General features: G+C 43.2%; 2 protein-coding genes across 17 annotated transcripts in view; one reads left to right on the forward strand and one right to left on the reverse strand.

Annotated features, from left to right (window-relative positions):
• Positions 1 to 30: 30 nt before the first annotated feature.
• MMGT1 (membrane magnesium transporter 1) lies at positions 31 to 4,521 on the forward strand. The gene is made up of 4 exons (XM_082771032.1): positions 31 to 203; positions 342 to 394; positions 1,197 to 1,300; positions 2,262 to 4,521. Exons 1-4 carry the CDS (start codon positions 122 to 124, stop codon positions 2,422 to 2,424), a joined length of 402 nt encoding a protein of 133 aa, XP_082627158.1. The 5' UTR covers positions 31 to 121; the 3' UTR covers positions 2,425 to 4,521.
• Positions 4,522 to 11,349: 6,828 nt separating this feature from the next.
• Positions 11,350 to 27,440, reverse strand: part of LOC309883251 (integrator complex subunit 6-like) — a 39,357-nt gene continuing 23,266 nt past the window's right edge. Inside the window, exons 9-19 of one of the 16 annotated variants that reach the window (XR_014318425.1) lie at positions 26,305 to 26,437; positions 20,815 to 20,909; positions 19,956 to 20,066; positions 18,153 to 18,368; positions 17,554 to 17,677; positions 16,987 to 17,129; positions 16,626 to 16,857; positions 15,552 to 15,944; positions 14,666 to 14,759; positions 13,882 to 14,259; positions 11,351 to 13,515 (exon numbers count right to left, since the gene is read on the reverse strand). Coding sequence is in view for 14 of the 16 variants with exons in the window: in XM_082771157.1 (XP_082627283.1) it covers positions 14,160 to 14,259; positions 14,666 to 14,759; positions 15,552 to 15,944; positions 16,626 to 16,857; positions 16,987 to 17,129; positions 17,554 to 17,677; positions 18,153 to 18,368; positions 19,956 to 20,066; positions 20,815 to 20,909; positions 26,305 to 26,437 (1,641 nt within the window). In the remaining 2 variants the exon portion in view is untranslated. Of the gene's footprint in view, positions 14,260 to 14,665; positions 14,760 to 15,551; positions 15,945 to 16,625; positions 16,858 to 16,986; positions 17,130 to 17,553; positions 17,678 to 18,152; positions 18,369 to 19,955; positions 20,067 to 20,814; positions 25,202 to 26,034; positions 26,116 to 26,304; positions 26,438 to 27,440 lie in introns of those variants that run through there. The other 15 variants (XR_014318426.1, XM_082771157.1, XM_082771165.1 and 12 more) reach the window with 15 other exon arrangements.

Genomic DNA, 27,440 nt, shown 5'->3' on the forward strand with positions numbered 1-27,440 from the left:
GCGGCGCTGGGCGCAGGCGCCGCCACCTCCCGGTGCCGGCCCCGTCCCCGGTGCCGCTGCCGGCCCCCTGACGCCATCAGGCGGCGCCTCGGCGGCGGGCAGGGCGGGCAGGGCGGCCGGGATGGCGGCGGCCTCGCTGTGGAAGGGGCTGGTGGGGCTCGGGCTCTTCGCCCTGGCTCACGCCGCCTTCTCGGCGGCGCAGCGTGAGTGAGGGCGGCGGGGAGGGCACCGGGAGGTGTTGTGGGGTGGGGATTTGGGGGGATTTGGGGGGGAAGCGGGGACCGGTGCCCGGCATCGGGGGCGCTTGGGGCCGTCCGCAGCCGTGCGCTTGTCTCCCGCAGATCGCTCCTACATGAGGCTGACGGAGAAGGAGGACGAGACGCTGCCCATCGACGTGAGTGTGGGGCCGCGGCGGCGGTGTGGGGACGGGAGGGGATGAGGCGGCTCGGCCCCAGCTGCCCCCGGCCCACAGAGCCCGGCTGCCCCCGTCAGAGCCAGCACAGGGCAGGGCCAGGCCTCCAGCCCCTTCCCCAGCACCACCCGGGGACATCTCGCCCCAAGCCCCGAGCACGGCTCCTTCCTCACCCCCTGCAGCATAAACATCCTCCTCCCTCTGGCTTCTGCTGCCTGACATTTGTTTATCCGGCGTGGCTGTGCGCCCGTTTGAGCCCAGCACAACCTGCTTCTGCAAGGGTTTCTTGCTTTTTTTTTTTTTTTTTGTGTGTGGTGCTTTAATTCCACTTCAATTATTATCCATCGTGTTTTTGCTTAATCTGAAAGTTAAGGAGGTGAAACACCCACCATAACCAGGACGTTTGGACAGAGCAGCAGCTGTCACCTCTGCGCAGCACAGGCTGGCTGCTGACCCCTTTCTCAGAACAAGTATTAGATCCTAAAGTGCACAAGAGCAGGGTGTGCTGTCCCCCCGATCGCGGTGAGGAGCTGTGTGGATCGATGCAGTGCCCGTAGTACAGCCTGCCTGCCTGATGCCGGGAGCTCTTGGCTCTGCCACCATCTCACGGTGCCATCTTTCCATGCCTCACTTTCCCTGCTGTTGAACTGCCCACCTCTGTAAAGCACTTTCTGTCACTGGATAAAAAGCGAAAGAGATGCTGTTTGACAGATGAGATTATTTTTTTTTTTAAAGCAATTATATTTAGTAATCCGTATGTTGCATTGTTTTCCCTCTCCTACAGATAGTTCTTCAGACTCTGCTAGCCTTTGCAGTTACCTGCTATGGGATAGTACATATCGCAGGAGAATTTAAAGATATGGATGCCACTTCAGAACTAAAAAATAAGTATGTTTTATTTCTTCTCTTCATAAACACATGTATCCGTTACGCTCTATGCAAACAGCACGTCTGCACAATAGCAGGTCTCTCTTTAGCTCAGCTCTTCTACGCGTATTGTAGACGTAACACAGGAACAGTCACATCTGGGAAAGCCAACAATGTGTGGGACATAAGACAGAGTTAGATAACCGGAAGAAATTAAATAAACTTTTTGCTTTTCCCCATCCAAAATCCTGCTGAGCAAATTTAGTAGAGGAATTAAATGTTTGCCTAGGAAGTAAGAGCTTAGCAGTCACAAACTGCTGTCACGAGATGGTCTCAGATCTCAGGGCAGTACGCCTGGCTCACCCTCTGCTGCACATTGCTTCTTCACAAGAGCCTGATCTATTGGAATCTCACAGTCTCAGTCAAGGCAATATGTCAGACGCCTGAAAGATTTTAAGAAAATAAAGAATTTTGAATTGAGATTTTGGAAAGGATAAGAAGTGGGGTTGGTAATCTTTCTGGCCATTCCCAAAAGCCTAGGAAAATATGGAAACTGAACAAGTTGGCATCGCTATATTTAGTGCTTACCTAAAACCCTTAGCTTCAGGCGTGGAAAGGGCTGGGAAGCTCACAGTGTCAAGTTATTAACACAAGTGACGTCTGAAATAAGGCCGTCACGTTTGGTGTGTATGTAGTTAGTAATTGTCAGAGCTGCCCTTAAGCTCAGGGAAGGAAAGGAAAGTTTGTCTGCAGCATGGGGCAGCTTCTGCGTATTGAGCAGTCAGTATTTGTCAGGCATCTTGGCTTTGTATCTCTTCTGTGACTTGGTTTAGGAGACTTACAAAGTGAGCATCTCTCCCTAAGCTTTGGATTCAAAACTTGTATTTCTGCGTACGTAAAAGCTGGTATGCCCTAGACTGACTCTTTCCAAGCCCCTATTCTGAAGTAGTATTAACGTTGACTTTTTACCTTTATTTTGAAGGACGTTTGACACATTAAGGAACCATCCATCATTTTATGTATTTAATCATCGTGGTAGAGTATTGTTCCAGTCCCCAGACACAGTGAATTCTTCTTCAAACCAAGATGCTTTGTCATCCAGCTCGTCACTGAAATTTCGAAAACTTGAACCTCTGCGCCGCTAAGACTTTTACAGAGTATAATAATAATACAGGACACTGGGATGTAATATTCAAGTCGGGGATGTAAACACTTTTTTTAATTTCTGGAGCAGTATTTATATTGATCTTCCAGACTTTATAAAGTATATATATATAAACTAAGGACCTTCTTTGTACACTGTTAATGGAAATGAATTGTGAATTGGCAATGCAGTGTAAATTATTCTACAATTATGCTGTGAAACACATCTTCAAATTTTCATATATTAAAAAAAAGAGTTGCAGGTGACCTAACTTCAGATAAACAAAAAACAAGCTAGTTTTTACTGTGGTTACTGTTCTTTGATAAGAGGGAATGTTTGAGTGCTATTTATTTTCACAGTTTGCTTGCACTACAGTTTATGGAACTCCTTCAGAAATACTGTGGGCACTGCATCACCTAACAGCAGAAAAAGGGTAGCGTCTCCTGTTCCTAAAATGCCTTGGAGACCTGCATGGTGTAGGCACAGGAAGTCAAAAGGTTGCTTTTATTTTTTTTTTAACAATACTGGAAAATAGCTGTGTGAAGGTTGTTGGTTTTTTTTCTTAGTTTTTCATTATCACATTTAATTTCTTTGTTGCTCTCCTCTGTTTAAGCTGTCCTATGTTGCCCCAAGTTGCCTGGGATGTAGCTGTACAGTTGGTGGCTGTGTGGGGAGGGCAGCTCACTTCGGATCACATAGATCATCTTCTATGCTCAGCTTGTTTACCCACGCTATTTATGTTCTGTTTGGTTGTTCATATAGGAATGTTCCTCAGATGGCTGAATGGTGTGTTAGTACCTCAAAATGGCACTGGATACTAGTTCCCAAGTCATCTTCTACGAGATGTTTTTAAGTATCAGTAAGAAATGTCCCTTCTGTAAATGTTACAGGGGTAGAGTCCAGCAGCTGTATCTGTTTACTGTCATTAGTACAGTACAGGTAAACAACAAGTCATGGTACTAGCCCCTTTTCTGTCAACAGAGCCTTTAAAATTGATTTCGTTTTCCAGCTGAGCCCTGTGTTGATTTAAGTTGACTGTCTTTGATTGTCTTAGGACGGATGATACGCTCCTTAGCTCTACTGGCTTCTCAATTCTGACCTCCACTTAGGGGCTGAATGAATGCTAAATTTTTTCTTGCTCTGGCATTTCAGTCCAGAAATGGAACGCTCTTCTCCCACCTACCTGCTATAGCAGAAGAGATGGTAATGATGGGGCCAACTAGAATTTTGCGTAGTCTGAGGATGTCGCACTGCCTCCGAGCAAATTCAGCCTTTTGTCCTAGCATCTGTTTTTTTAAACTGCTAAGAACCGTTCCAGGCAAAAAGCTTAGCAAAAATACTGTGTTAAATGAAGCCTCTTTTTTCTAGCTCTGCCCATCCTATGGAGTGGGTGCCCCAATGCTAGAGCAATATCCATAGCTGCTGCTCTTCAATCACTCTTAAGCAACTGGGTTTGGTTAGAAAGGGTTACTCTGCCAGCTGAAACCTGAAGTGTTCTGGTTCCCTCCTCCTAGCTGGTGTCACAAATCAGCTCTTGACAACTGCTGTTACCAAAGGCCTCTGAAATCGTGTCAGGTCAGCTCTCTATTACAAAAAACTTTCCTTGGGGAATTGGGCTGCTGTGGTAGCAGTCGCTGCATGGAGAAAATGGCTGAACATCAGCCAGCTGTCCTTGCAAGGCCCGGAGGAAACTGCAGAGAAAAGTAGTGGAGAGAGAGAGAGGCAAGGCAGGAGGTCAGTAACCACCGTACCAGACTGATCCTACAACCGTGGTTGGCAGGGAGCCATTTGGAGAGGGTCTCTTAGAGCAGGGCTGCTCACCCGTAATGTCTAAGAAGCCCCATTTGTGCTCCGGTAAGGCTGTGTGGACCTGCTCATGGTGGGTGGTGCTGCTGTGTGACAGTTCTAAGTCATTCTTGGTGAAAAACACTGCTTTTTCAGACTGTCGTGCTAGGAGCACCCTGTTGGCTGCATCAGGTCTCTCTTGTGTCAGGTAGCCTTACTCTTCAGCAGCAATGGTTATATCACAGAGCTGTACAAATTATTTTTTCTTATTGATCTTGCAATGTCCAATAAAAACTGATATCCTAAAAGTGTTTGGGAGTCGTCTGTTTATTTCTGACCTGGAGCCTGCTGCAGCAGGTCCCTGATGAGTGCATATTGAACAGTGCCTGCCTAGTATTGACAAGCAGGCTTGCCTTCCCTGTGGCAGCTCTGCATGAAAATGTGCGCCTGGCCTGGCATTCAGTACTAGAGATAAGATCAGTACAGGGAATGAAAATAACGTGCTACAAGTGGCTGAACAAGACGCTCAGGCTGAAAATGTTACTGGCCTGGGGTTCTCTGCCTTTGCAATTCTTAGTCAACATACCTAGTGGCGCTGACATGGCTTCTGCCTTCCATTTAACCATAGCGAAGGCTTTTCTACTGTGCACTAATAATCCCTGGCCTACCCACAAGGACAGGCTGGAGCAAGGCCGGGTATTGCAACAGTTACTGGGGAAACTGGCAGCAACCCCATAGGGCTGGAGATAGTTACCATCGCGGCCTTGGGCGAGCTCATTTTTCACTGGCTGTTCTGCTTTTCTTTGGGGGGATGTTGGAAAGTTATCAAAGAAGGAGCTTGCTTAACTACGGCATCCATCATGATTGCACCACGAAGAAAGCAGCAGTCACCCTTCAACCACTTGCTGTGCTGCCACGGTTGTCTGCATCCAGCACTGAAGACGTGCATGTAAAAACCAGTAACCAGCATCTTAGAGAAGGAGCACCTTAACCAGCCCCCAGAGGTGCACTGAGCTTACCTTGCAAAGCGTGAGCAGCGCAGCTCCTCACAGATGAGCCGCCCTTCTAAAGCAAACCAAAAGTTGTGCCAACAGCTTCTTGGGTCAGCCCGACTAGGAAGAGTTTCCAAGCCTGCCCAGCACGCTTTTGCTGCCATACCTTCAGCTGATTTGGCTGCAGGATGGGATGTTTCTACTACATTAAATAGGAAAAAACCATGCTGATAATTTGCATTTGTTGCTGACGTAGCAGGCTTGATCTGCCTTAGTTTTGCTGGTTTCTCCAATCCTCCTCTCCAGCCAGCATCACTTTCAGTGGGGAATTTGTTTCTTTAGAGGGGGCAGGAGAAGTTCAGCCCCCAACCAGGCTCAGCGCCCAGCGCCTCTGCTTTGGGGCAGAGGTCAGCGAGGGCTGAGCTGCAGCCCCTCCTTTGCGAATAATTTCAATTACACACGTTAGTTTCCAAGCCTGGCAGTCACCGAGGCACTTACCATCTGTGCAGCTCCAGAGATGGAGCGCACTGGAGCTGCCTGCAGTACAGGGAAGCAAAATACAGCCGTGAGCTGTCAGTGCTGCTCTGAAGGCCCAGGTGTGCCTTCTCCCTGCTGCTGCAGAGCTGGCTTGAAGCCTTCTGGCGAAAGCTGGAGGCCAACCACCCCTTCCCAGAAGCTCACAAGCACAGGCACAGCTCTGCCCCTGGAGAACACGGGAAATGGCAAGCACTTTCTGCTCTGAAATGATTTTTGGCCTCCTGCTCTCACTTCCCATGCTTCGGGAAGCCCCTCTGGCCCCAGGGGGACAAGGAGCCTGCAGCGCTTCCCTTCTGTCCACAGCCCATGCCTGCGTGGAGGGGAAGGGCCCAGAGAGCCTATTTCGAACGTTTAAACAATCAGAAAACTTTGGTACCAGCTTTCCTCAGCCAGAGCTGGTAGTGAAGGCGAAAGTCCCCTTGGCTGGCTTGGCCTTGAGGTTCACCTTGAAGCTGTAATCACCTGGGGGAGAACCACAGCGTGAATAAATGCGGTGCTCGAGCAGGTAAAAGCCTTTTAATCAGTCCCACATTGGTCTCAGTGACACGATGTCATTTCGAAACACTTTGGACTGCAACAAAAAGCTATATCCTTAAAATGGCAGCTAATTAATTTTCCCGTCCTGCTCACTTAATCCTTTTTCCAGCCAAGGAAAGGCAAGTGGGCGTTCACGAAGCAGCGAGGCGGCCAGGAGCCTGGCAGGGCGAGCAGGAACGTCTGTCAGGACACAGCCCCAGGGCGCCTTGGCAGGGGCCCAGGCTTTGCGGTGTCACAGCTTATCAGGCCATTTTCAAGGGAAGGAGGGGAAGAAAGGGTGAAATCTGGATGAACACAGCAGGGGTTTGTCCCAGGCCAGTGGGCCAAGGGAACCCCCAGCCCCCCCACGGGGACCCAGCTCACTTTTCCCTCACGTTTCGGGGCCGGACGGAGCGCCTGGTGCTGGCAGTGCCCTCCCTGCCCTTGCTGCTGCTGCTGCACCAGTTTCCCGGGGATTAGCCGGAGGCACAGCACGCTGCGGGAGGACTTCGCTCCAGATTTAAAAGAAAAAATTCCCCCTTCCCCCTCCAAGGTTTTTCAGCCGCGTGTGTTAGAGAAGCTGAGGGCCAGCCCCACAAGGCCAGCCTGGACATCCTGCAAGGCCCAGGCCAGCATCCTCTGTGCCCCGGGGGGTCCCTGCTGCAGCGCAGGAACTAACGAGTGCCTGGCCAGCCGAAAGTGCTGAGGTGGTGATTTATTCCCTTGTCCTGCGCACGCAAGTGCAGAAAACAGACGCTTGCCTCAAAGAGCGGTTTTGGAGGAGACAGGTCAGCAGACATGCCAAAAATCAGCTCGCAAAACCCCCTCGAGGCTTCCTCGCTTCCCCACAGCAGCCGTGCGGGCTCAGCCGCACTGAGGGCAGCCCTGCAGGAAGGCAGCAGCTCCCTGCACAGCACAGAGGGCAGGGAGGGGAGAGAAAAAAGGCCACACAACCTCCCCTCCGATGCAAACAGAGCTCATTTCTTCCAGCATACCTGATCAGGAACAGCCTGCAAGGCTTTCTCCTCTCTGCCTTTGCTTCTCACACGCAAGAGGTAACTGCGGAGCTTTGAAGGGCTAAAAATGAGCCTCAACACCACGACGTGCCCAGCAGCCCTGGGACACTCAGCAGGGATCAGCTACCACGCAAGTTAAGACAGGAGCACTGAAAAAAATGAGGTGAGTCATTGCAGATGTGGCTACAGAGGCGCAGAGAGGAGGCCAGGTGCCCTGCACCACACACACCCCGCTCGCCATGCACTGACCCCAGCCCCAAGCTGAGATCGTGCCAAGGGCCTCCCCCAAGATGCAGCCTGGGCTCAGGTTTCTGCCTCCTGAGGAGCTCCCATTCTGCACATTTGTATCCAAGGATGAACAGGGCAAAGCTTTAAGGGGCATTTTCAAACTCCTACTGGTTTCCTACCGTGACAAGAGCAGTCCCGTGAAGTCAGAGCCTCCTCAGGGCCCTGTTGCATGCACTTCTGGAAGAAGCCATCCCCCAACCTACCCAGCAGCAGTTTCCTTTCACAGCCCGGCCGGGACTCACCAGCTTTACCTCAGGGGAACACTGCCCGTCCCCAGGGAGGAGGCAGCCTGGTTTCCCTCGCCCCATCTCACCCGCTCCGGGGGCAGGCCCCCACCTCCTACGCCACTAATGACTACTTTGGATAGCGGCTTCCACACCCGGCCCACTTGTTGGCGGAGGGAAGAGCCCTGAATCTGGGCACGCCAGAGGAATTTAAAACACACTTCTGCGACGGCTGAGAAAGACAAGGTGCAGAGCAGCTCAGGTCAGAAACCAGAACTCCAGTTTGAAGAGGCAGCAGTAACATCCCCAGCACCTATGGGCTTTGGCGACATCTCCACAGCCTCCTCCCGGCCTCTTTTTGAGCTCCCACTGTTCTCCAGCTCCAGAAGCACACAGCCAGCCCACAGCAAGACTGTGGGGAGGAGCCCACCGACAACACGAGCCCAGCAGCCAGCAGGCTGCTTTGTGGTGGGATTTCCAACACCAGAGAAAGAATTCAGCGTACAAGACCAAATTAGGGCATGGATTTTATAACCATCTTTGCCAGTGAGACACTGTGTGACCTCGGGTAAGTCCCTCCATCCATCTTTAAAGACACTCTCAGAGGAGTGCCACAACACTAATTAGCAGCCCTACAAGTGCTCAAGATAGTTTGTCCAAAATACCCACCCGCAGATGAATTGGAACAATCCCATTTCCAAATTCTGCAAGCAACTGGGATCCAGGCTGCTCTCAGATCAGCCACTTAAACAACATAATCAAAGCTAAACGTGCCAGCTGTGCATGAAGGATTTTAATACGCTGCATGGACCAGAAATTAGCCTGAAGAACTAATGTTATTTTTCCATGTCTGGGATGCCACAGTCAAGCAGCTGCATTATAACCATCTGCAATCAGCAAAAAATGTATCGCTTGCTAGTCTTGGGGAGGAACGCTCATTTTATTTCCATCCAACTTACAAAAGCACCCTGGAATCCTGAGGCACCCGTTACCAAGAGATCAGGCAGCTACTACGGCAATGAAAACCGCTAGGTCTTCTGCGTTCTGCTGTCAAAACCCAATTATACCGACCGACAACTTCCTAAGCTTCCCAAGTTGTGCACACAGTGATGGCTCATGCCACCACCACCTCAGGAAACAGTCCGTGCGTTTCCACAAACCCAGCCAAAACCTAGCTCTGGTTGCCTGTCACATACCCAAAGCTCCCCGCGCTCAGCGGGATGGCTCCGAGCTGTCCCTCCCTGCAGAAGACCTGAGCGCAGCCTCGCTTCCTTCTCTGCACAGCTGCGAGATGAAGCAAGAGGGGAAGCTTTCCAACTCCGCCCTTTCCAAAGGACTGCACATCTCTTTGATATGTTCTACGTATTAAATATTTACAAATAAAATATAACAGTAAAATATGCACGTACTTTGACAGAGTGACAAGAAACAGGCAGACCACACGGAACAAGCTGTGCCCTTTTAACGACCAAACGGCTTTACAAAACCCTCCTCCCTTCCACTGTCCTGTGAGGCACTGAGTATTTTACAAGCGGAACACAGCATCCAGATGCCCTCCTTGCAAACAGCTCTCTGTCGCTCCTAGCAGCTGCTCAGCACTGGTGAGTGGGGCACCAGTACACAGAACACTGCCAGAGGTGCTCAGCATTTTTGGGGACATCTCGCAAGTCTGCTTGCATCAGAGGAATGATGGGGATCGAAATGACAGCAAGCATGTATAAACGCCAGGGATTGGAGCAGATCCAGGAAATCAAAAATATCCATGAAACTCCCATTGCAAATGTAGACATGAAATTTCCCCAAGCTCTCAGAAAACAGATAAATCTGCAGCGAAAATCTGATTGGGGGTTTCCATTCAACTGCGCTTCCCAGACCAAGCTACTCAACTTCACCATGAATTGTGTATCAGCTTCAATTCAAGTGCAAAAGCTTAGAAAAGGCACCTTCTTTAGTAGCTTTCCAGCTCACATTGAAGGCTCATTTTGTTTCCTTTACATGGTATCACGCAGTCCCCATTCCAGGCAAACCCACATGGCTGTCAACCCAGGGCAGGCATATGCAGCTCTTCTTTTACCACATCTGAAAACATTCTCCACCGAGCTGACCACAAGGCTGTACGAACAGTGCAACTTCTTCCGTGGCATGGTCTTTTTCTGAACTCTGAATAACCGGCTGCTGACGGTACCAGATTTGCACTCCCGGCCCGAGAACTGCCTCATAGGCTTCTTAAGCAAAAGCTCTGAAGTGCAAAACCAGATCAAATGGAAGCAGCTTTCACAGCACGCAAGGCACACTGCCTGTCCCACTGACTCCACCAGAACCCCCTACCCACGGCTCTCTACTTGGTGGGTAACAACAGAGCTCTTGCAAAACTGTCACACTAGTTAGCCACTACTAAGAAACAGTCGCAAGCATTGTCAACACAGAGTGAGAAAGAAAAACATCACCACTAAAGCCAAGCCAGCAGTCTCCTTTCAAGGATGCAACCGTATGCCAAGTTGCAGCTGAATTGGAAACATGGGGAAAATCAGATTCATCCGGTCTCTGGTTTAGTCTTCCCTACCTGAAATGCCAGTCTAAAACAGTTAAAAACACTGATCACAAGGTTCAGATTTAATAGTCCAAGTTAACTATTCCTGCAGACCACAAGTTTTTCCTAAATCCCAAAGCATTATCCTTCTCCAATTTCTTCCTTTTCCAGTTAGGGCAGACTTCAGCTCGTTTTTGCAGTCGTGAAAGCAGCAGCTCCTTTTAAATCCAGTGACTACCATCCTTCCTTCAGTTCTCTGCCAACCATCGCTTCTGCCAGATGATTTCTGAGGTGTCTTTGGCCTTGTTTTCAGCTTAATGAGGTTGCAATATCTTCAAGAGGAGTGCTGCATTTGCTAAAGGTGTGGTATTGCCATGCTGGCTGGTATGAAGCAGTATAGTTCAGCTTTACAGTTTGCTTCCGTTACCCAATCCATATCTAGTCTTATTTTTCTATCTAAAGTTTCCTAATAGGTATCAAAGAACAGACAAAACCAAATGCAGTACCCTACCTCACTGCAATTACAGCCAGTTTAGAGGCAAGACCTTGAGAAAATTACTAGGGGGGAAAAAAAAAATCTTTTCCACCCCTTCCAGGAGCAGACACAGGAAGAGAAAAGAAGATAGGAAATTGCTCGGCCACTGCAAACACAAACAGCAGAGTTACAGCCTCCCTGGCATTTATTTTGGAAGATGACAATCATTTTCTGATGCTGGCTAGGCAAAAATACACTCCTGCACATCATAAACGTACAGCACGTGAATTAGGAGCAGCAGCACCTAACAGAGAATTTCCAACCAACTGGACCCTAGGAGCTACAAGGCTATGGGCTCACTTTAGGAAAAACTCCTGTTTACAAGAGAAAACTAAAGATAATAAGCACTGAGGATGCCCAGTTAGAGTCAAAAGAGACAGAAAAAGCAGAATACACACTGCTATCTGGACAGTTTAATTGTGCTGCATTATTTTAACTTTGCATAAGGGCTCAAAAAAATTTAAGTTTGAGCAAAACACATACAGCATCCCATATTCCATCTACATGTACATATATATTTGCCAGTCTGTGCCATTCCCTGACCCTGTGCAGAAACACTCCTGGTGCTCAGACTGCTCTGTCTTACAAACACACTCTCAGTAATGCAGCTCTTGCTTCATGGGTCATGGTCTCCACCCACAAGAGGAAAGGCCTGACAGCAGGATAACACCTAGTGAACTGTGCCATTCAAAACTTGTGGCTGTATCTTTTCCAAAGCATTTGCTACCCACACCAAGCACGGCCACTTGTCTTACAAAGAACTGTCTCTGTTAATATTCTCCTTAACGCAGGCACAAAGCATCCATTGGCTTTCTAATCAAGCAACGTTCCTTCTATGCTCCATTTGGGATGCAGGACTACATGCACTCAGATTTATTCCACTCATTTTTCTTCATCTTTTCATTGGCAGTCTGCAAAGACGTCTTGCTTTCTTCCCATGAAGATTCACATCCAGTTCAGTGTAAGGCATCTTTTCCCTCCGCTGTTCTAATCCAAATTCAATTTATCCAGATAAAACAATAGTGAGGTAAGAGAGAACTGAGTTGAACAGATTGTTTTGCAGTTCCTGTTCATTTTCTGATGTATAAGCTTCCAAACAAGTGAATAAAAGTCCCCATCTTCCTGTAGCTAATTTAGCAGACAGCTGTACTACGTCAGATGAGTAGGTTTAGATACTAACAAGGTCACAGCCCCTGCTCAGGCACACCATGATCAAGTGAGTGCCTCTGGAATCAGGAAAGAAACTTAAATAAGAATCAACTAGAAGAAAGCTGTCTCCTCTTACCACCACCTATTTAAAAAATAGTGTATTACAGGCAATTCTATGCACATAACCTGGCATTTCAAAACCACGTACACACAGTATACCTGACCTACTGTAAATAAATTCCCTTACAAGTCCACCATTAGGCAAGAGAGGTGTATTGTGGTGACATACAGCTGCCGTGTAATGATCCTGACGGGATGAATCGTCCTTTGTATCACTGTATTCCAAGGGATTACTGTGTTTTTAAGTATGTTCAGCTGTACAGATGAGTACATTACTGCTAAGAGAAGAGTTCAGAAATGTTTATAACAACTTCTTTCCGTGTGTCACTTTTTCACTTAACATCATAACAGAGATATGCTGCTTTTGGATTTTATTTCCTTCTTGAATCTCACTGGTTTAATTCCAATGGTCAAACTACCTCTTCCAGAAAGACAAGGCCACTGCTTCACAGGAGAAGGAAAAGACATCTCACAGGCTGGCTAGTACTAAAAATACTAATAGGAACAGAAGTTCAGGCCATGAGCTTAAATCTGTTTCCCTGCCTCTTCTGCTGGCTGGTCAAGTGGAATCCTTAGGATATTCGCAGTACTTTGTAAAGAGCTTGTTAACACGAGCACAACTTCAACCTGTCTTTTAAAACAAAGCTGTTAAAGGAACAGGAGGATGTTTTTAAATGAGAACAACTGAAAATAAAATTATCTGAAGAGCCACTTACTACTGGCATATTACTGTTTAAAAAGAAAAAAATTAATTACGTGCAGGTGCTTCAGTCTTCGTTGCATGTTCTGTGATACACAACATTACCTTTGAACAAAAGAGTAAGAGGAACGGAGGAGAGGATATTAACTCAGGTAACCAAGGATTTGGTAAGCTGGAACTTGGTGCCTTTAATACTTTCGCCTTGGAGCAAAAATGTACACCCTGCACAGGCTGAGCTGACTGATGAGGCAGGTGCTCCAGGGTGCATGCTACTAGGAGGTAAGTACAAACACATTCTGCAGCTATTACCATAAGTGGAGTTTGAGGGTGTGCAGACTGGTTTCACAAAAAATATTAGCGGTCTGTTGGTACCAGACAATTCGAGGACTTCAACGCTGCCCGCTACAGACTCCTCAGATTAGCACTTATTAAAAATTAATAAAATGGTTTATTTTATATATACATATGTTCCAAAAAATTTATACAGTTAAAATATCAAATTAGTGATCTGGTAACAATACTGTTCAAAATAATCTCTTTTGTATGAACATTAAAATACACGTTTTTAAAAGCGTTTCCTTTTAGTGCTTCCAAAGCACAGCGTGTGCCAAGGCCACCTGAAGAATCTCCGTCCTCCTCACAGGATGAAAGAGAACTGAAGTCGGGGACCTGGGAAGCCTCAGGTGCACTTTCATAATGTCTGTAGACAAAACAGAAGAGAGTCTGAGGTAGATTGTTTAGTGACCATCAGGTGGTAACAGTCACAGGGCTGTCTTTAGCTTTCATTAACACAATAGCAGTTTCTTTACTCTCAATCTACACTGAATCTCAAGTTTAAAGGCATGGCTAGCAGTTCTCGGGAACAAGACCCTTGTCTCTGTGGTGGCAACATGCAATATTACCAGTGCAGGTGTTTCTGGGAGGTTTTATTTGGGGGGGAACACACGGGATCTCTCCACGATGCAGACAGTGTGTGCATTTGACAGTGCCCCATTTTAGTGCAATCTGCTGCCTATAGCACGTAAAATGTCTAATGACAGTGTTCAAATGAGTAAATTCTCATCACCTGCAGGAGGGGCAGCAATGGTTATTTTCTTCAGCCTGTTGAGCAAATAGCACCCTCCACAGGAAAAAAGCCACACCTTTCATAGCAAATCCTTAAGGTTATAGCCCAGCTTCTGCCGATAGAGGTTCGTAAAGTTAAAGCTCCACTGCTTCTTCTCAGACTCTGACAGTAAAATCACTTGACTGCCAAGATGGTGAGGGCAACAGCTACATCCTCTTCCACTCTTCTGTGGCACAGCAAACTCATTCCTGGTCCGTATTCCTCTGGCTGGTACACTATTATCTACTGTTGACATGATTAACTCTGTTGGGTAGGCTGTTGAACTCTAGTTCCTCTAGTATTCTCTCTAAGTGTTGTATTAAGACACGTTTTTTAAACCTAGGGAAGAGAAGGGAAGTAATTTCATTTTTTCTTCCAAAAATAACAGTTAAATAACTCAGTATTATTTTGCCATGACAAACAGTATTACCAGAGGCTCTCTGTTTCCAGCATGGAAGAGCTTCCTTCATTTCTGACATCAGAATGGCAAATTTAATTTGATAGAGCCATCTTTCCCCAACCCAGGCAAATTCTGGCTTTTTCTTCCATAACCACCCATCTTTCTAATTCACATTTCAACTCTAGGTAACGACCATTTACTCCAGAAAATACAATGGCAGTTTGACCACTAGAACTGTAATAATTTAAGTATGTCAAAACAACGTATTTGTTTTGGAAAAGATTAAGATTTACTATCATGAACAAAGTTAGCATTTAACTCTGAATCGTTTATTTCTATACAAACCTTGCTGCTTCCTTTATAGCAAATTCAATGAAATACTTCTGAATTTCCATAGGTCCTTGTACCTCCTCAAGAAGAGAGAAGATTTTTTCATAATCTTGAAGAAAAAATTCAAACAGATATTAGAAACAGATCTTGCAAATGCATTTTCAATAAATCTTAACAAAGGAAAAATAACAAAACCTAGGGTTTCCCATTTCTGTATACAGTAATGCACGTAAGACAAGAAAAAAGCCAGCATACCAATAATTTGAAGTGATATTGATTAGCTGGTATTCAAATGCAGCACTGAAGGATTTTGTTCTCTTAAAAGAGCAGTATCTAGAAACACCTGCCCTAGAAAATGCAGTCTAGGTTTAATCAGCAGAGAAGCCTTGTACCTCCACGAACACGCTGCCATGATTAGCAGTTAATACAAACAAAGGGATACCATGCCATGTTTCAACCTAGAGCTGTCATTTCTGAAAGCAGAGGTTTAAGATAATTACTCTTTGTAAGATGATTAATCTATGTGGAGCATGAGCACAATTAATATGATTGTCTTGTATAAAGTTAAAAAAAAAAAAAAGTAGTGCAAAAGAAGAAACTGGACACATTAGATCTGAAACTGGTATTTTTTCATTGGTTTCTGTATTTTCTTATCTGAACCAACTATGAAAACATGAATGGCACTGTGACTAAGCCTGCTTAAGAGTGCTGCAGTAAGTACAGTGAGGATATGAAGTCGGACTGTGAATACATGTATTTACTTGCTTGTTCTTCCACTACTCATACACAAGTAATCAAAAATCATTCAAAATCTGCAGTTTTATTTTCAAAATAGATCTTCATTTCAAGAAAAGTCTTCTATATCCCTAGCCTATTTTTAATATACTAATAAAGAACTTACTTCTTCCAGGTTTGCGAACCTCTTTCATCACTCTAATTTTGATATCAGCATTGCTTCCCTCCAACATCGTAGGTGTTATTTTAAATGAATTTGGCACGGATTCAGAAGTAGACTCCATCACCCGTTTTTGGTCATCTCCGGCCACACTGTAATTTAGAGGCCCTCGAACAAGTGCATTGGTACCAGGTTTATGATCCAAGCCATCTTCATTTAAGCAATTGAACTCATCAGGTAGGGAGTCTAAGTCATTGGGTAACATTTCATCTTCTCCCATAACAGCTGGAACTGAAGAAGCCATTTGCACAGACAAGCCATCAATTTGCTTTTCCAGCAACTGACAATTTTCTGCTTTCTTCTCTCCATTACCATCTTGGACAATACTGTTACCAGTGTCTGAAAATGAAGAAGATGTATCTTAGTAGTGCATAACGGTAGTGTCAAAAACACAGAAGGGAATTATTCTGCATCCGTTCTTGTTTAAAGCACTGTGTAGAGAGTTACTCAGCACTGTCAGATCACTTCAGTAGTTTTATTCACCCTTTGATACAACCAAAGGAATACCTCCTTTTGGACTGCTACTGTTTCATATGACTGTTGTGAAGTTATTTTCTGTATTCCCATTTCAGTGTTATGACTTCCAAGTAAACTAAAGTTTCCCCTCCTTCCCCCAGTTTTTCCCCAAATTTTTCTTTTGACTCTGCTGCAACAGGTGGGTAACTTTTTTTTTTTTTTTTTTTTTTTTTTTACACTTTCCTTCCCACTTCTCCCTTCCCCACTATAGAACACACAGGTGAGAACTAAAAGCTGAAATGAAATCCTTGCTACCTCCAAACCATCGTGGTGAAAGGTTTCAGCACTTTTTAAAAACAGTTCAAAATTACTGCTCATTCAGGACTTCGTTAGCTATAGCACCAGCCTGTTTGCCTAAGCCGACCAAAGAAATTCAGTCCTAATTAACTCTAAAACTTATGTGTCCTTTTGAATTAATACAGAAAGCACAGAGACCTTTTTTTTTTTGCACACATTTCCACTTATGACCACACAAGCTCCTGTACTACAACAACTCCAACATACCTTTGTTTGTTGGCATGCCTTTGAGGTTCAGATATGATGGAGATCCAGCAGCACAGGGTGGCCCTTTCCCACCAACATGGTTTGTCACAACAGGTGGTGACTGTGGCCGTCGCAATAGCGGTGACATGCTGCGCCTTCTCTTTAGTGATGCTGGAGTGTTGGGCTCTCCGGGACGCTTGATCTTATTCTGAGGCCCAGCAACAAATTCATCTGCTTCATCTATCATCATACCCTGAAAAGACATTTTTTTTTTAAGTAAAAAATAATTACTTCATCAATTCACTACTAGAGTAATTGCCTCTGTGTTATAATTCAGTTAGTTTTCAAATAATGATACAGCAGATAGCAAGACTTCTCCTACCTTCTTATCCTGTTTGAATGGATTGCCAAATGTATGAAGCCTTTTTGGTTGATCTGGATCAATCTCCCGAAGGGGTGAAGGCATCATTTTCAAGTACTCCTGATAATTTCCCATTTGAGCAACAGGAACGCTGTGAAGGCAGTCTGCAGCAGAACAAGGTATCTAAATTTAGTCTACCTTAAAACTAAGGAAATACAAGCCTCATATGCTTCCATTTCAAGCGTTAGCATTTCAGAACTAGAAATCACTGTTTCTTCCCTCTACAAAGGAAAAGCAAAAGGCAAATAAAAGCCCTCTTTGCTTTCACCATCACTATAAAAATATATACTGCATCCTGTTGTACAGGAAAGCTCACCCATGAAATTTATTTTTTAAATTCCAAGCATGTTTTGTGACAGAAGACAGAAGTTTCATTCTTTTCCTTTAGAATCTAGGACAACTAAAAAGGACGACTGACCCAACAAACGATGCAAAGTCTACTTCCTGTCCCACACCGAGGACAGAAACACTACTTAGGTGAATTAAATAGCTGTACCAGACTGTTAATAAATAATTGTGGCAATTTACCTTCATCCTGCCCCACGATATGCCTGTGTGTTTTCAGAAGATTGGTTCTCATTCTAGTTAGCTGATCTAGAAGACTGCGACGAGGAATATCATATGCATTTCTGAATGCCTGTGGCTTCAAATCCTAGTTTTATAATAAAACAAGTAGCTTTCAGTTAACCCATAAGTTCTCATGCACAAAGAAATAGCTCTATGAACTGTAATAACATTAACTGCTAAAAAAATATTCTGAAACAACTTCAGATCTTCCTAATTGATACAGGAGACTCAACCCTTTTTAACAAGATCTTATTCAGCATTATCTCTTTCAGCTTTATTAAAACTATCCAGGTTAATTCCTGGACTAACAATTTTAGCTGTCTTTTGCAGAGGTTGTCACTTTCATCACAGTTGTCTTTGACTACTACTGTGGGATTTTCAAACTGTGTCCCAAAAACGTGCAAAAAATTGCCTTTGCTCCTCTCACTACTTATGCCTATGGCACATTCTTCACAATTCAGCAAAAAGTACTTACTTCCTTCTTCTATGTTAAGTCCATAAAAGTTACCCATTTAAAACAGATCAGCTGTTTAATCATGCAAGATCTCTATCATGTTTACCTTGTTTAAGAGTCCTATGTGGAAGCCAGCAAATTCTTTAACATTCATTTCCGCCAGTCTCAGTGGAGATTCCCCAGTGATCCCTTGCAGCAGTTGCTTAAAATCCCTACTGTGTACCAAGGAGAGGCCACTGGAGTGATTTTTCACTTTTATTCCAATTTCTTGTGGAACTTTCTTACCCACTGAACCTATTATTCGTTCCGACTCTATTTTTGTCTAAAATGGAATCACATCGTGAGTTAAAGAATCAGCATGCATTGCAGATTTCCAGTATAAAACACATAGTACATGAACAGAATAAAGCTACAATTTAGTTCCCAACCACTCAACTACCTGCCCAGGGATATACTGGATATAAAGTAGAATAAAATTCTTGTGCTAGCATACAGAAAAAATATTTAGCCAGTGTATCTAAATTTATATGCCAGTAGGTGGTCTGTGAACATCCCTGATTTTGCTGCAAGTCTGTGACTTTCTTTATGTGCTCCTGAAAAATCATCTTTAAAAGGAAAGAAATAATGAAAAGGGTGATACCTTAGGTTACTGTCAAGCTACACCTAAAACCGTATTCAAATACAGTAACATCAGATTTCATTTTGGAAACAATCTATGTACTCAGGTTTGCAACAAGATGAACAGTAGTAGAACCTGCATGTAATTTGCTTCATCAGTAAGTTTCTAAAAAGATGTTACTTCTCTAATTAACACAGGTTTCTTATTAATAGCTACAGATAATTCTACTGTATTAAGCTTTAAGTGAATTCAAAGCAAGATTTTTTTTAAACCACTTGCAATACCTCAGAAACACCAGTGATTGCAACCCACTTCCCCCACATCTCATCCTCTACAGGATTTGCTTTATTATCTGCGGGAAACTCTGATTTTAAGGACAGCAGGAGCACTACATAATTCTGGCACTGCTTGCCCCTGCATAGGAGCCTATAATGCATGCAACACATTTAAGCTCTTTCACAGGTTGAGAAAGTCTGTGAAAACCACAGTAGCCATATCAAGCCATTCCAACTCCATATTGCAGATAATAGAATTTGCATGTCATTACTGAAATACCACAGGAAGCTTTATATCTAATAGATGCTCAGTCATTCTGAAGCTTTTGGAACGTAGTTTGTGCATTCTTTAAGGAGGAGGATCTTTTCTTTGTCATTTCTAAAGGCTGCACTGCTTTGCTGCTGACTTCTAGATATTGAAATACTGTTATAGGAACTGTTCATGCTAAGGAGGCACAGCTTTCAGAGTTACACCTGAAAGGGCATTCTTGACAAAGACAAAAAGACATGCAAGACTATTTCCCACCAGGTCACACAACACACATAATGGATTTGACCTGAAGGAAACAGGAAGCTTAGATATAAACCATGAATTATGATCTTATTCCCCATGGCCAGGAATGTATACGTTTTGGAATGTACACACTGCCAAGGCATCCGTGGAAATAAATACAAAACTGAGAGCAAGCCTCTGACTTCGGCTGTGATGAATAATAGCAAGAGCAGTCATAAATCCAATTAGTGATAATCTTTGCAATTTAAAGGTCTAGCAGACACTTAAAATGTAGCTAAAGTTCTCCTCACTCCCCTCCACCACTTACAGAAGGCACAATCACTGGCTATATAGTCACTCTAGATTCATCTGCATTTGTCATGGAAATGTTCACCCATCTTTGATTATAATGTATACTGCACACCCAAATGAACTCCCACAGGGAATAACTGTGTTATAATGAGATTACCACAAACTAAATAATCAACGCACTTCTAATTGCAAAGGTTTTATCAATACTACCTGTTGGCTGAGTTTTTTAAGGTAAGAGATAACACTGTAACTAAGTCCACAATCTAAATTATCTGATATCAGATTTGGAGCTCCCATCATCCTTAGGGCTTTCTTTAATGGCTATAAGGAAAACAAAATACACAATAGTAAGAGAGTAAGTCTTTAAAAAAATTGTAAAAGATCAATTACAGGAAGCTAAGGCACATGGATTAGTGCTCTAGCTTTTCCACTTTTGGCAACTAAAATTCAAGTCTATTCAGATAACATGTGACATGAGTTTGGTAGACTAACTAGCTTGCAATGGACATGATGCCACATTACCAAGACACCGCACAGCATGGTGCCACTGGCAATTTCCACTCAGAGGCTCAGTACCAGAATAGCCGGGATGATGCAAGTCCGTATTGAGGTGCATTGTCCAAGCTACATGTAAAAGGTGACATGGTTCCTCCCCCCCACCCTTTATCTGGCCCAGCCAGTTCTCTCAGTGTGAGTTTTTCAAGTTCTAGCAGTTCACCCACATTAATAAACAAAGCAATCTGTATCTTCCTTACCAAGTTACAAAAATAATGCCAAATTTGGTTACAATCTAAAGTGCACTAGATCAAAGCTCATTTAATATTTAACGAACTGAAAACATTTAATATTGTAATATCATTATTATTGCTCAATATTATTAGAAATGTATTTATTTATTTTAGAAAAGATAGACCTGATCTACATACCTCTGCAAAACAGAATGTTTACTACCAAAAATTGCATCAAATTTACATAAACAAAATTTACTAGGAAGAGGTATGATGCACAGGACTCTGGTCACACCAGCCATCATTATACCCAGGAGCACAAAATGAGAGAAGGAACATACCAGTAAGTAGTAAGGAGGCATTGTTTTTAAGTAGTTGTCAAAAGCCTGTCGCCACTTCAGATTTGGCTTAAGTTTGTGAACCTTAAACAAGTCATCTGCAACAAGGAAAACAACAAAAGAAGGTTTTGTTTATAGAGTCCCAGACTGTTAGAATTACCCAAAATTCAACTGCCAGGTAAGTTTCCTCCCATTTTTCTTCTCCCTCCCCCCAACTCCCAATGGGGCTTCCCCGCAAAAACTGGTCTTAACCTTAGGATTGATTGAAGGGTTTTGAATCCCCAGTCCTAGCTGTAGGATATACTCCAGAACAATTCCTCATCACAGGTGAACTTACAAGGATACCAGACTTAAAAACTGCACACAACTACTAGTAACATGGTAGATGCAACGGATTCGCCTCTCGCGATAATTCGCATCATCAAAGACTCTCTGTATTAGCCAAACAACATTCACTTGGTTCAATTTCCATTTTCAGCTCAGCTGTCTTTTGTTCAACCTGTATGATGAATTCTGGTCTTCAATAAATAAATAAATAAATAAATAAATAAATAAGAGCAGGGAATCCTTACGGGCAGCTTTGCTGGACTCCACTAGCAACAGTGAGCAGCTACCCCCAGCAGGCAAGGGGTGCACCTTCAGTACCACTGCCTGCCTCTTGCCAGAGCAGCAAACTCCCACAGATGCAGCCGAGTGAAGGTAATTAGCTACAAAAACTGCTGCCTGTTAAGACGGGGGCAACCAGACAGACTATTTCCTTTGCCAAGTGTTTTAGAAATACCTTGTTCACTCAAGAGGTGTGTATATTGCCATTTAGAAATCACTGAGTTGAAGCACGTACTCATTTGCTGTGCATGCTATAGCAGTGATTTCTAAACATCAGAAGGGAACACATTATCCTGCAATTAATCATTTGAAATTATAAATTATCAGCTGAGATCAAGCTTCTCCTTAGTAGGGCAATACCATGCTGGCAGAGTGAGGCTAGTGGAAGTAAATACAGAACTGGAGAAAGGGCTGTCCAAAAATTAACTGCGGAGAGCTGCAGGAGATGGAGATGCACACAGAGGAGGGTGCGAGAAAGACAGATGCAGCAAGGAAATTGTTTTCTCCAGACTGAGCTTTCAGGAAGATATATTTGGAGAAGAAAATTTGACTTGCATAGTATTCTGCACAAATGGAACAGATGTTAAGATACACTTTTCCAAGTTCTCATAGTCAAACCACACTTAATTACAGGTATTTTCTAATCTAAATTAATTCTGTAGCACATAAAAACCACACTACAGATGCTCTAGTTCTCTTTCCTGGCCTGAAGGAAGTGGGGTGCAGTTTGAGAGGACAAATTAGAACTCAATTTTACATCTCAATATGCTTAGCACTATTATCCAAAAGAACCCATGGTAGTACCATGAAGCAAGTGGCAAATAGAAAATAATTGTTCTTATCTTGTAAGCCCGTTAGCTCTTTGCTGCAGAAAGGAAGCTAAACTATACCTGCCTCACTAAAGTAAAAATTAAAAATATCAGTCCTGTAAAATATTCAGTGTTAGAGCGTCTCAATATTTTAAAGCCTATGAGTTGGTTCTAAGTCCAGCTTGAACCTTCAACTCCTTAACAACAGTTTACTCCTTTCTCAGTTCTTCCTCGGCGAAGGTTGTTCCAGCATATAGCCCCTTAGGTCTGACTGCACAGCCACTCTCAAATGGCACAGATTTTCGTAATACATACTGGTTCAACTACCTGTAATTCTTAATCTGCAGCATGGCTGCAGTCTGAGAAATCAAATGCAGAAGCACCTCCCTGATCTTCGCTATCCAAATACAAAGTTCTCAAATCTAAGTAGAGCTTCACCAAAGATTTGTCTGTCTTATCTACAGAGACCCTCCCCACAGCATAAGATTCCTTTAAAAGGAATAAAGTCACAGTGATAAACGTGGCCACAAGTCAAGAAGAACACCACCATCAACATCTTACCTGCCTCTATAGCAAGAGTTTGAGACATGCACTGTCAATAGATTGCAACACAGGCACTTGAAACGCACTCTTTCCACCGTGCCCTGGGCTGCATATAACCATTTATATAAACAAGGAAACAAACAGCAACTTAGTTAACTACTTCATTCACGGATTAAATCCAAACCTTTGGTAAATAAAATCCAAAAGCACTGAAATCATCTTTTCATAGTTTTAATCCAACCTGCCGATTTTCAGATACTGCTCTGTATAGTCCAGAAATCGATACAATACTCTTTTCACTTCTAAACTCAGAGGGAGCCAAAAGCACTGGATAATTGGGAAGATGGCAACAGAAACAACCAGTAAAGGGCCACAAGTTGTAGCAATTCCAAGAGAACAGGTAAACCTACAGATCACTTAATTCAAGTTGTGCTCCAAATGCTCTTTATCCACTTCCAGACTAACATAAAAAACAACCAAATCATGCCAAACCAAGATACCAACACACATCTTCAGTAACCAGTACCACATAAGGGGGCTTGATGCACCTTCAAACTCAGTGAACAAAAGGGAGAGAAAAAGTGTGCAGGAAAGAAGGGTCAGTAGGCGATTTCAGTAGTTTGGAAAGAGCCTAATTACCTGAACAGATCATTTGCATGCTAGTTTTGACTGTTTATACCATGGAACGAAAAAAAAGTTTTAATTTTTATTTTATTATCACTACCCAAAAAGTTTTAATTTTTATTTTATTATCACTACCCATGCTAAATTTCACCTGAACAAGTATACCACCATTCCCTGAGCTTTCTGATGTCTCTGCACTAATAGATATGCTCATTTGTTTTAAGCAGTGGGAGACTAATGCTTTTACATTCAAGAAAAGCAGTATTCTTCTCTGCAAAAAATCTAGCCTACATATAAGGAGCTACAATGTAAGATAGTATCCAACACCAAAAAAGGTATCGTACTTTTTCCATTGGTACAAAATGTTTGGCTCTCCCTCCTAGTGCAAGAGCATCCTATGCTCACATTTGTGACAAAGGCAACTCTTGGTTTCCAAAATATAAAATCATTACTTGCAGGTTCACTCAAGCAGCCTGTAAAATCATCAAAGGTAACGATCGATATTGCAGTCCTTCACAGGCAGCCATCTTCTAAATGCTCATCCTTCTGCATGTTTAGATCCACACAGCAAGGCTATTCACCACCTTCTCATGGTATTTCCATCACAGCCGTTTCAATGCTACTTCTGCTGACCCTCCCAGTGAATAATCACTCCTGTTGCCCAGCAGTACCTGCCCTTCTATGAAAATCAATCATGAAAGCATCTTAGCAGAGATGAGACACTGCATTGCCCATCTCTATCCCCTCGTTTGACTTTTACTTGATGAAGTTGGCTGTGCAGTTGTTTTTAAACAGCAGAATATCTCAAGTACATGAGCTATGCTAGTATCAAAGGCAACAATCCTTGAACAGGAAATCTCTGTAACGCATAAGCCAAACATACGCATAAGCACATCCCTCTACCTGTGAAAAGTTCTGTCTTCAAAAGCATCTCACACTGAACACACTAAAATCCACTCTTGCAGAAACTGAGATATAAATCATCAAATCTATCGAATGTGATACACAGTTTGCCTCCTTCCATCATGGACCACAACTTGCTTCAGTTGGCTTAAGCATCACCTGCAAGCCCCTTCATGCATACCTCTCCTATCTTTTAGGACTGTCTCCTATACTCTTTACCAAAAATAGGATTAAGGCTTGCCCTGCTCAAGAACACAGAAAAACAAATGCAAGAAAAAAAAATCTTCAGCATCTTGTGATCTGTTTTAATGCTTGAACACATATAGGTCACTCGATAAGACAGCACGAATGTTGTAAGGTGTTTTTGACTTGTCTGAAAGAGACAATGAAAGGAAGGGAGAGTTATTATCCATGGCACTATACCAGGACAAGTCCCACTTCTCCAACACAGTATAGGCAGTAGCCACTAGAACCTCAACTGGTGGACCAACGTTGGTGGGCTGGATACACTAAGTTTCTCCTGGGTTTGGAAGTTCTCACATCCTTCTTCATCTGGGTGAGAGTAATGGAAGGGGCCAGATCCGCTTTCAGGTTTAGGTATATTCCACAGAACTTCATTCCACCATGCCTTATACACCAAGGATAAACAAAGTTCTGGAACAAGATCTGAAGGTAACACTTCACGTACGCTTTTTTGTTAACAACAGAGAATGCTGTGCATTCACATTCTAGAGAAAACATCCATTTTACAACTTGCACAACATGGAAGTTTCACATTTTCCTTTAAACAGCCTTTGCAAACTTAAGATGTGGGATACCAGGTGGATGTGAGTGACCTGAAGAATAGCATTACACATACAGAAAAGGTGCTTTTTTTCCAAAAAAGCAGGAAGAGCTTTATAACCCTGCAAAAAAGGCAGGAGGAAGACATGAGCTCCCAGGGAAGACATAGCAGAACTGCAAACAAACATCAAAAGAACATCAAAACAAACAGGGAAATTCTTTTAGTATCACTAATGACTTTTCAGCAAGTGGACCTGCAACAGTAATGCATTAGCCACCAGCTTACAGAAAATGCTAAATTAGTCTTGAAGGATCCTGCTTGCATACTTTAATACAACTGTTAGGCTACAAGCATGATTATGGAAGGCAGCCACCTTACCCAGCAAGCACAAAATTTCTTTTTTTGATTATGACCAGGATTAGGAAAAAGCAATCCCAAGTTGTTTTCCAGAACTAAATGCACAACCTTGTGCGAGGAAGTAATAATCAAGTTTGTGTTCATTCTCTCCAATTTCCACTTCTATTTTCTATCTATATAAATTTTATTTTCTATCTATATAAACAGAACAAAAAAGTCCTACAGCATCTGCAACTAAAAGGTTTGGCAACACCCAAGAAACTCTCCTCTCTGCCATTACCTTTATGGCAAAACCCTAATAGACAATTATTATGGCAGTTACTCACACAGCACCTTTTCATACTGTTTTTCCTGTAGAAAGTACTTTATTGTGAGAATGAAAAACATTGGTTCTTTGGGCAGGGAAGAATTGTAGGCTGTTTCACTACTCTATTCCTTCTTACTGCTCTCAACAGCATCTGGGAATTCCCTCTTCCCAACACCCGTAACACTGAATCTGATCTTCCAGAAAAAAAAAATTAGCTGCTACAAGAGCAACGGCAAAACCTGGATACACCACACCCTAAATGAGGGAAAAGAATGGAGGTTGAAGCTTACTCCAGGTTAAGGAAGAGGCTACGTGTCTAGGAGGTGAACAGCATCAAACATGCACTGGAAGCAGGTAGCTCTCCTCCTCTGCTGGAGAGAAAAAAAGGGAGAGGGGGTATGAAAATCCTCTCCTCCCAAATTATATTAAAGAGTTTGCAACATTCTCTACACTCCATTCTCCATTATTTTATAATGTCTCAAACTAAGGCAGCACACTAACCACTTTGTTTTTATTCTCAAGTAGCTGCATCGGCAGTCCAACGTAAATTTATTACCTACCTAACAATGGAAGTAAAACAGGATAGTTGTAAGGCATCACAAAGAGGTTTACACAGGTTAGAGTAGTGCTTGCTTTTAAATACCCAAATGGATGGCCAAGTTCACTGTACTTTCCACTGCTACTCACAAATACCTGATAAAGAAAAAAAAAATATATCACTATTGGAAGAACATGAGGAATACTAAGCATAGAGCATTTTAAAAACAATCTGAATCTTATTTTAAAAACAATCTGAATCTTATTTTAAAAACAATCTGAATCTTACTGCATTAAGGCAACTCGTTACCAAGAACAGCCAAGTTTGAGGTTGCACACATCAGGATGAGCATGCACTTACGCTTCCCAGTCACAAAATGTAAACATGCAACATTTAGCATACTCCCAGTCAGTGCGGAAATGCTCTTCACAATATAATCTTTAGTGCTTTAGTGAGCCTACTTAAGTGATGCTCTGAAAAGATTTTGAAATTATTTGAAATTGGTTAAGGGACATCTGTGACAGTTATGTTAATAAACAATGCATTTGAAATCACTCTTCTGACCTGTAAAATAGCAGGACTAGAATTTACAATGGAAAAGGAAATCTAAAACTTCTTACACATACATATCAAGCATAACAAACAGGAATATTCAGGAAACATCTTTCAATCACACCAAGTGCCCACACTCTTAATGTTGAGCCCATTTCCCTGGTATGCATGGGTCTGTTAAGGAGGTGGAAGAAGGAAAGCAGTTCTTGGAAAATTTAACAATGGGATCGTCTGGAGGACTTAGGCAAGTAATTTATCTATGAATGCTTTAAGGCCATTTTTGAAGTAAGTTTATTAGAAATAACTTCAATTTTTCAATTAAAACTAACTTCAAAAATACATCTTATGCTTTCAGTTAAGTTTTAATATTTATTAGGCAAACAAAAATAGAAGATAGACTTCTTGTCCCATCCTTCCAGGTAAGATCCCAAACCAACCAAACTCCTCTTGTACCTATTAAGCTACCCTTTACAAGAACACCATTTAGAAGGGATTTACAAGACGTATTTTATAGAGGATGCAGGAACACATCACTTACCCAAAGATCACAAAAGAGCATGTGCCAAAGGATTTCAACATCAGAACTTTGGCTTCTGCTAGGCCAAT

This window comes from Aythya marila, assembly GCF_965140915.1.
Source record: "Aythya marila genome assembly, chromosome: 13".
NCBI classification, from domain to species: domain Eukaryota; kingdom Metazoa; phylum Chordata; class Aves; order Anseriformes; family Anatidae; genus Aythya; species Aythya marila.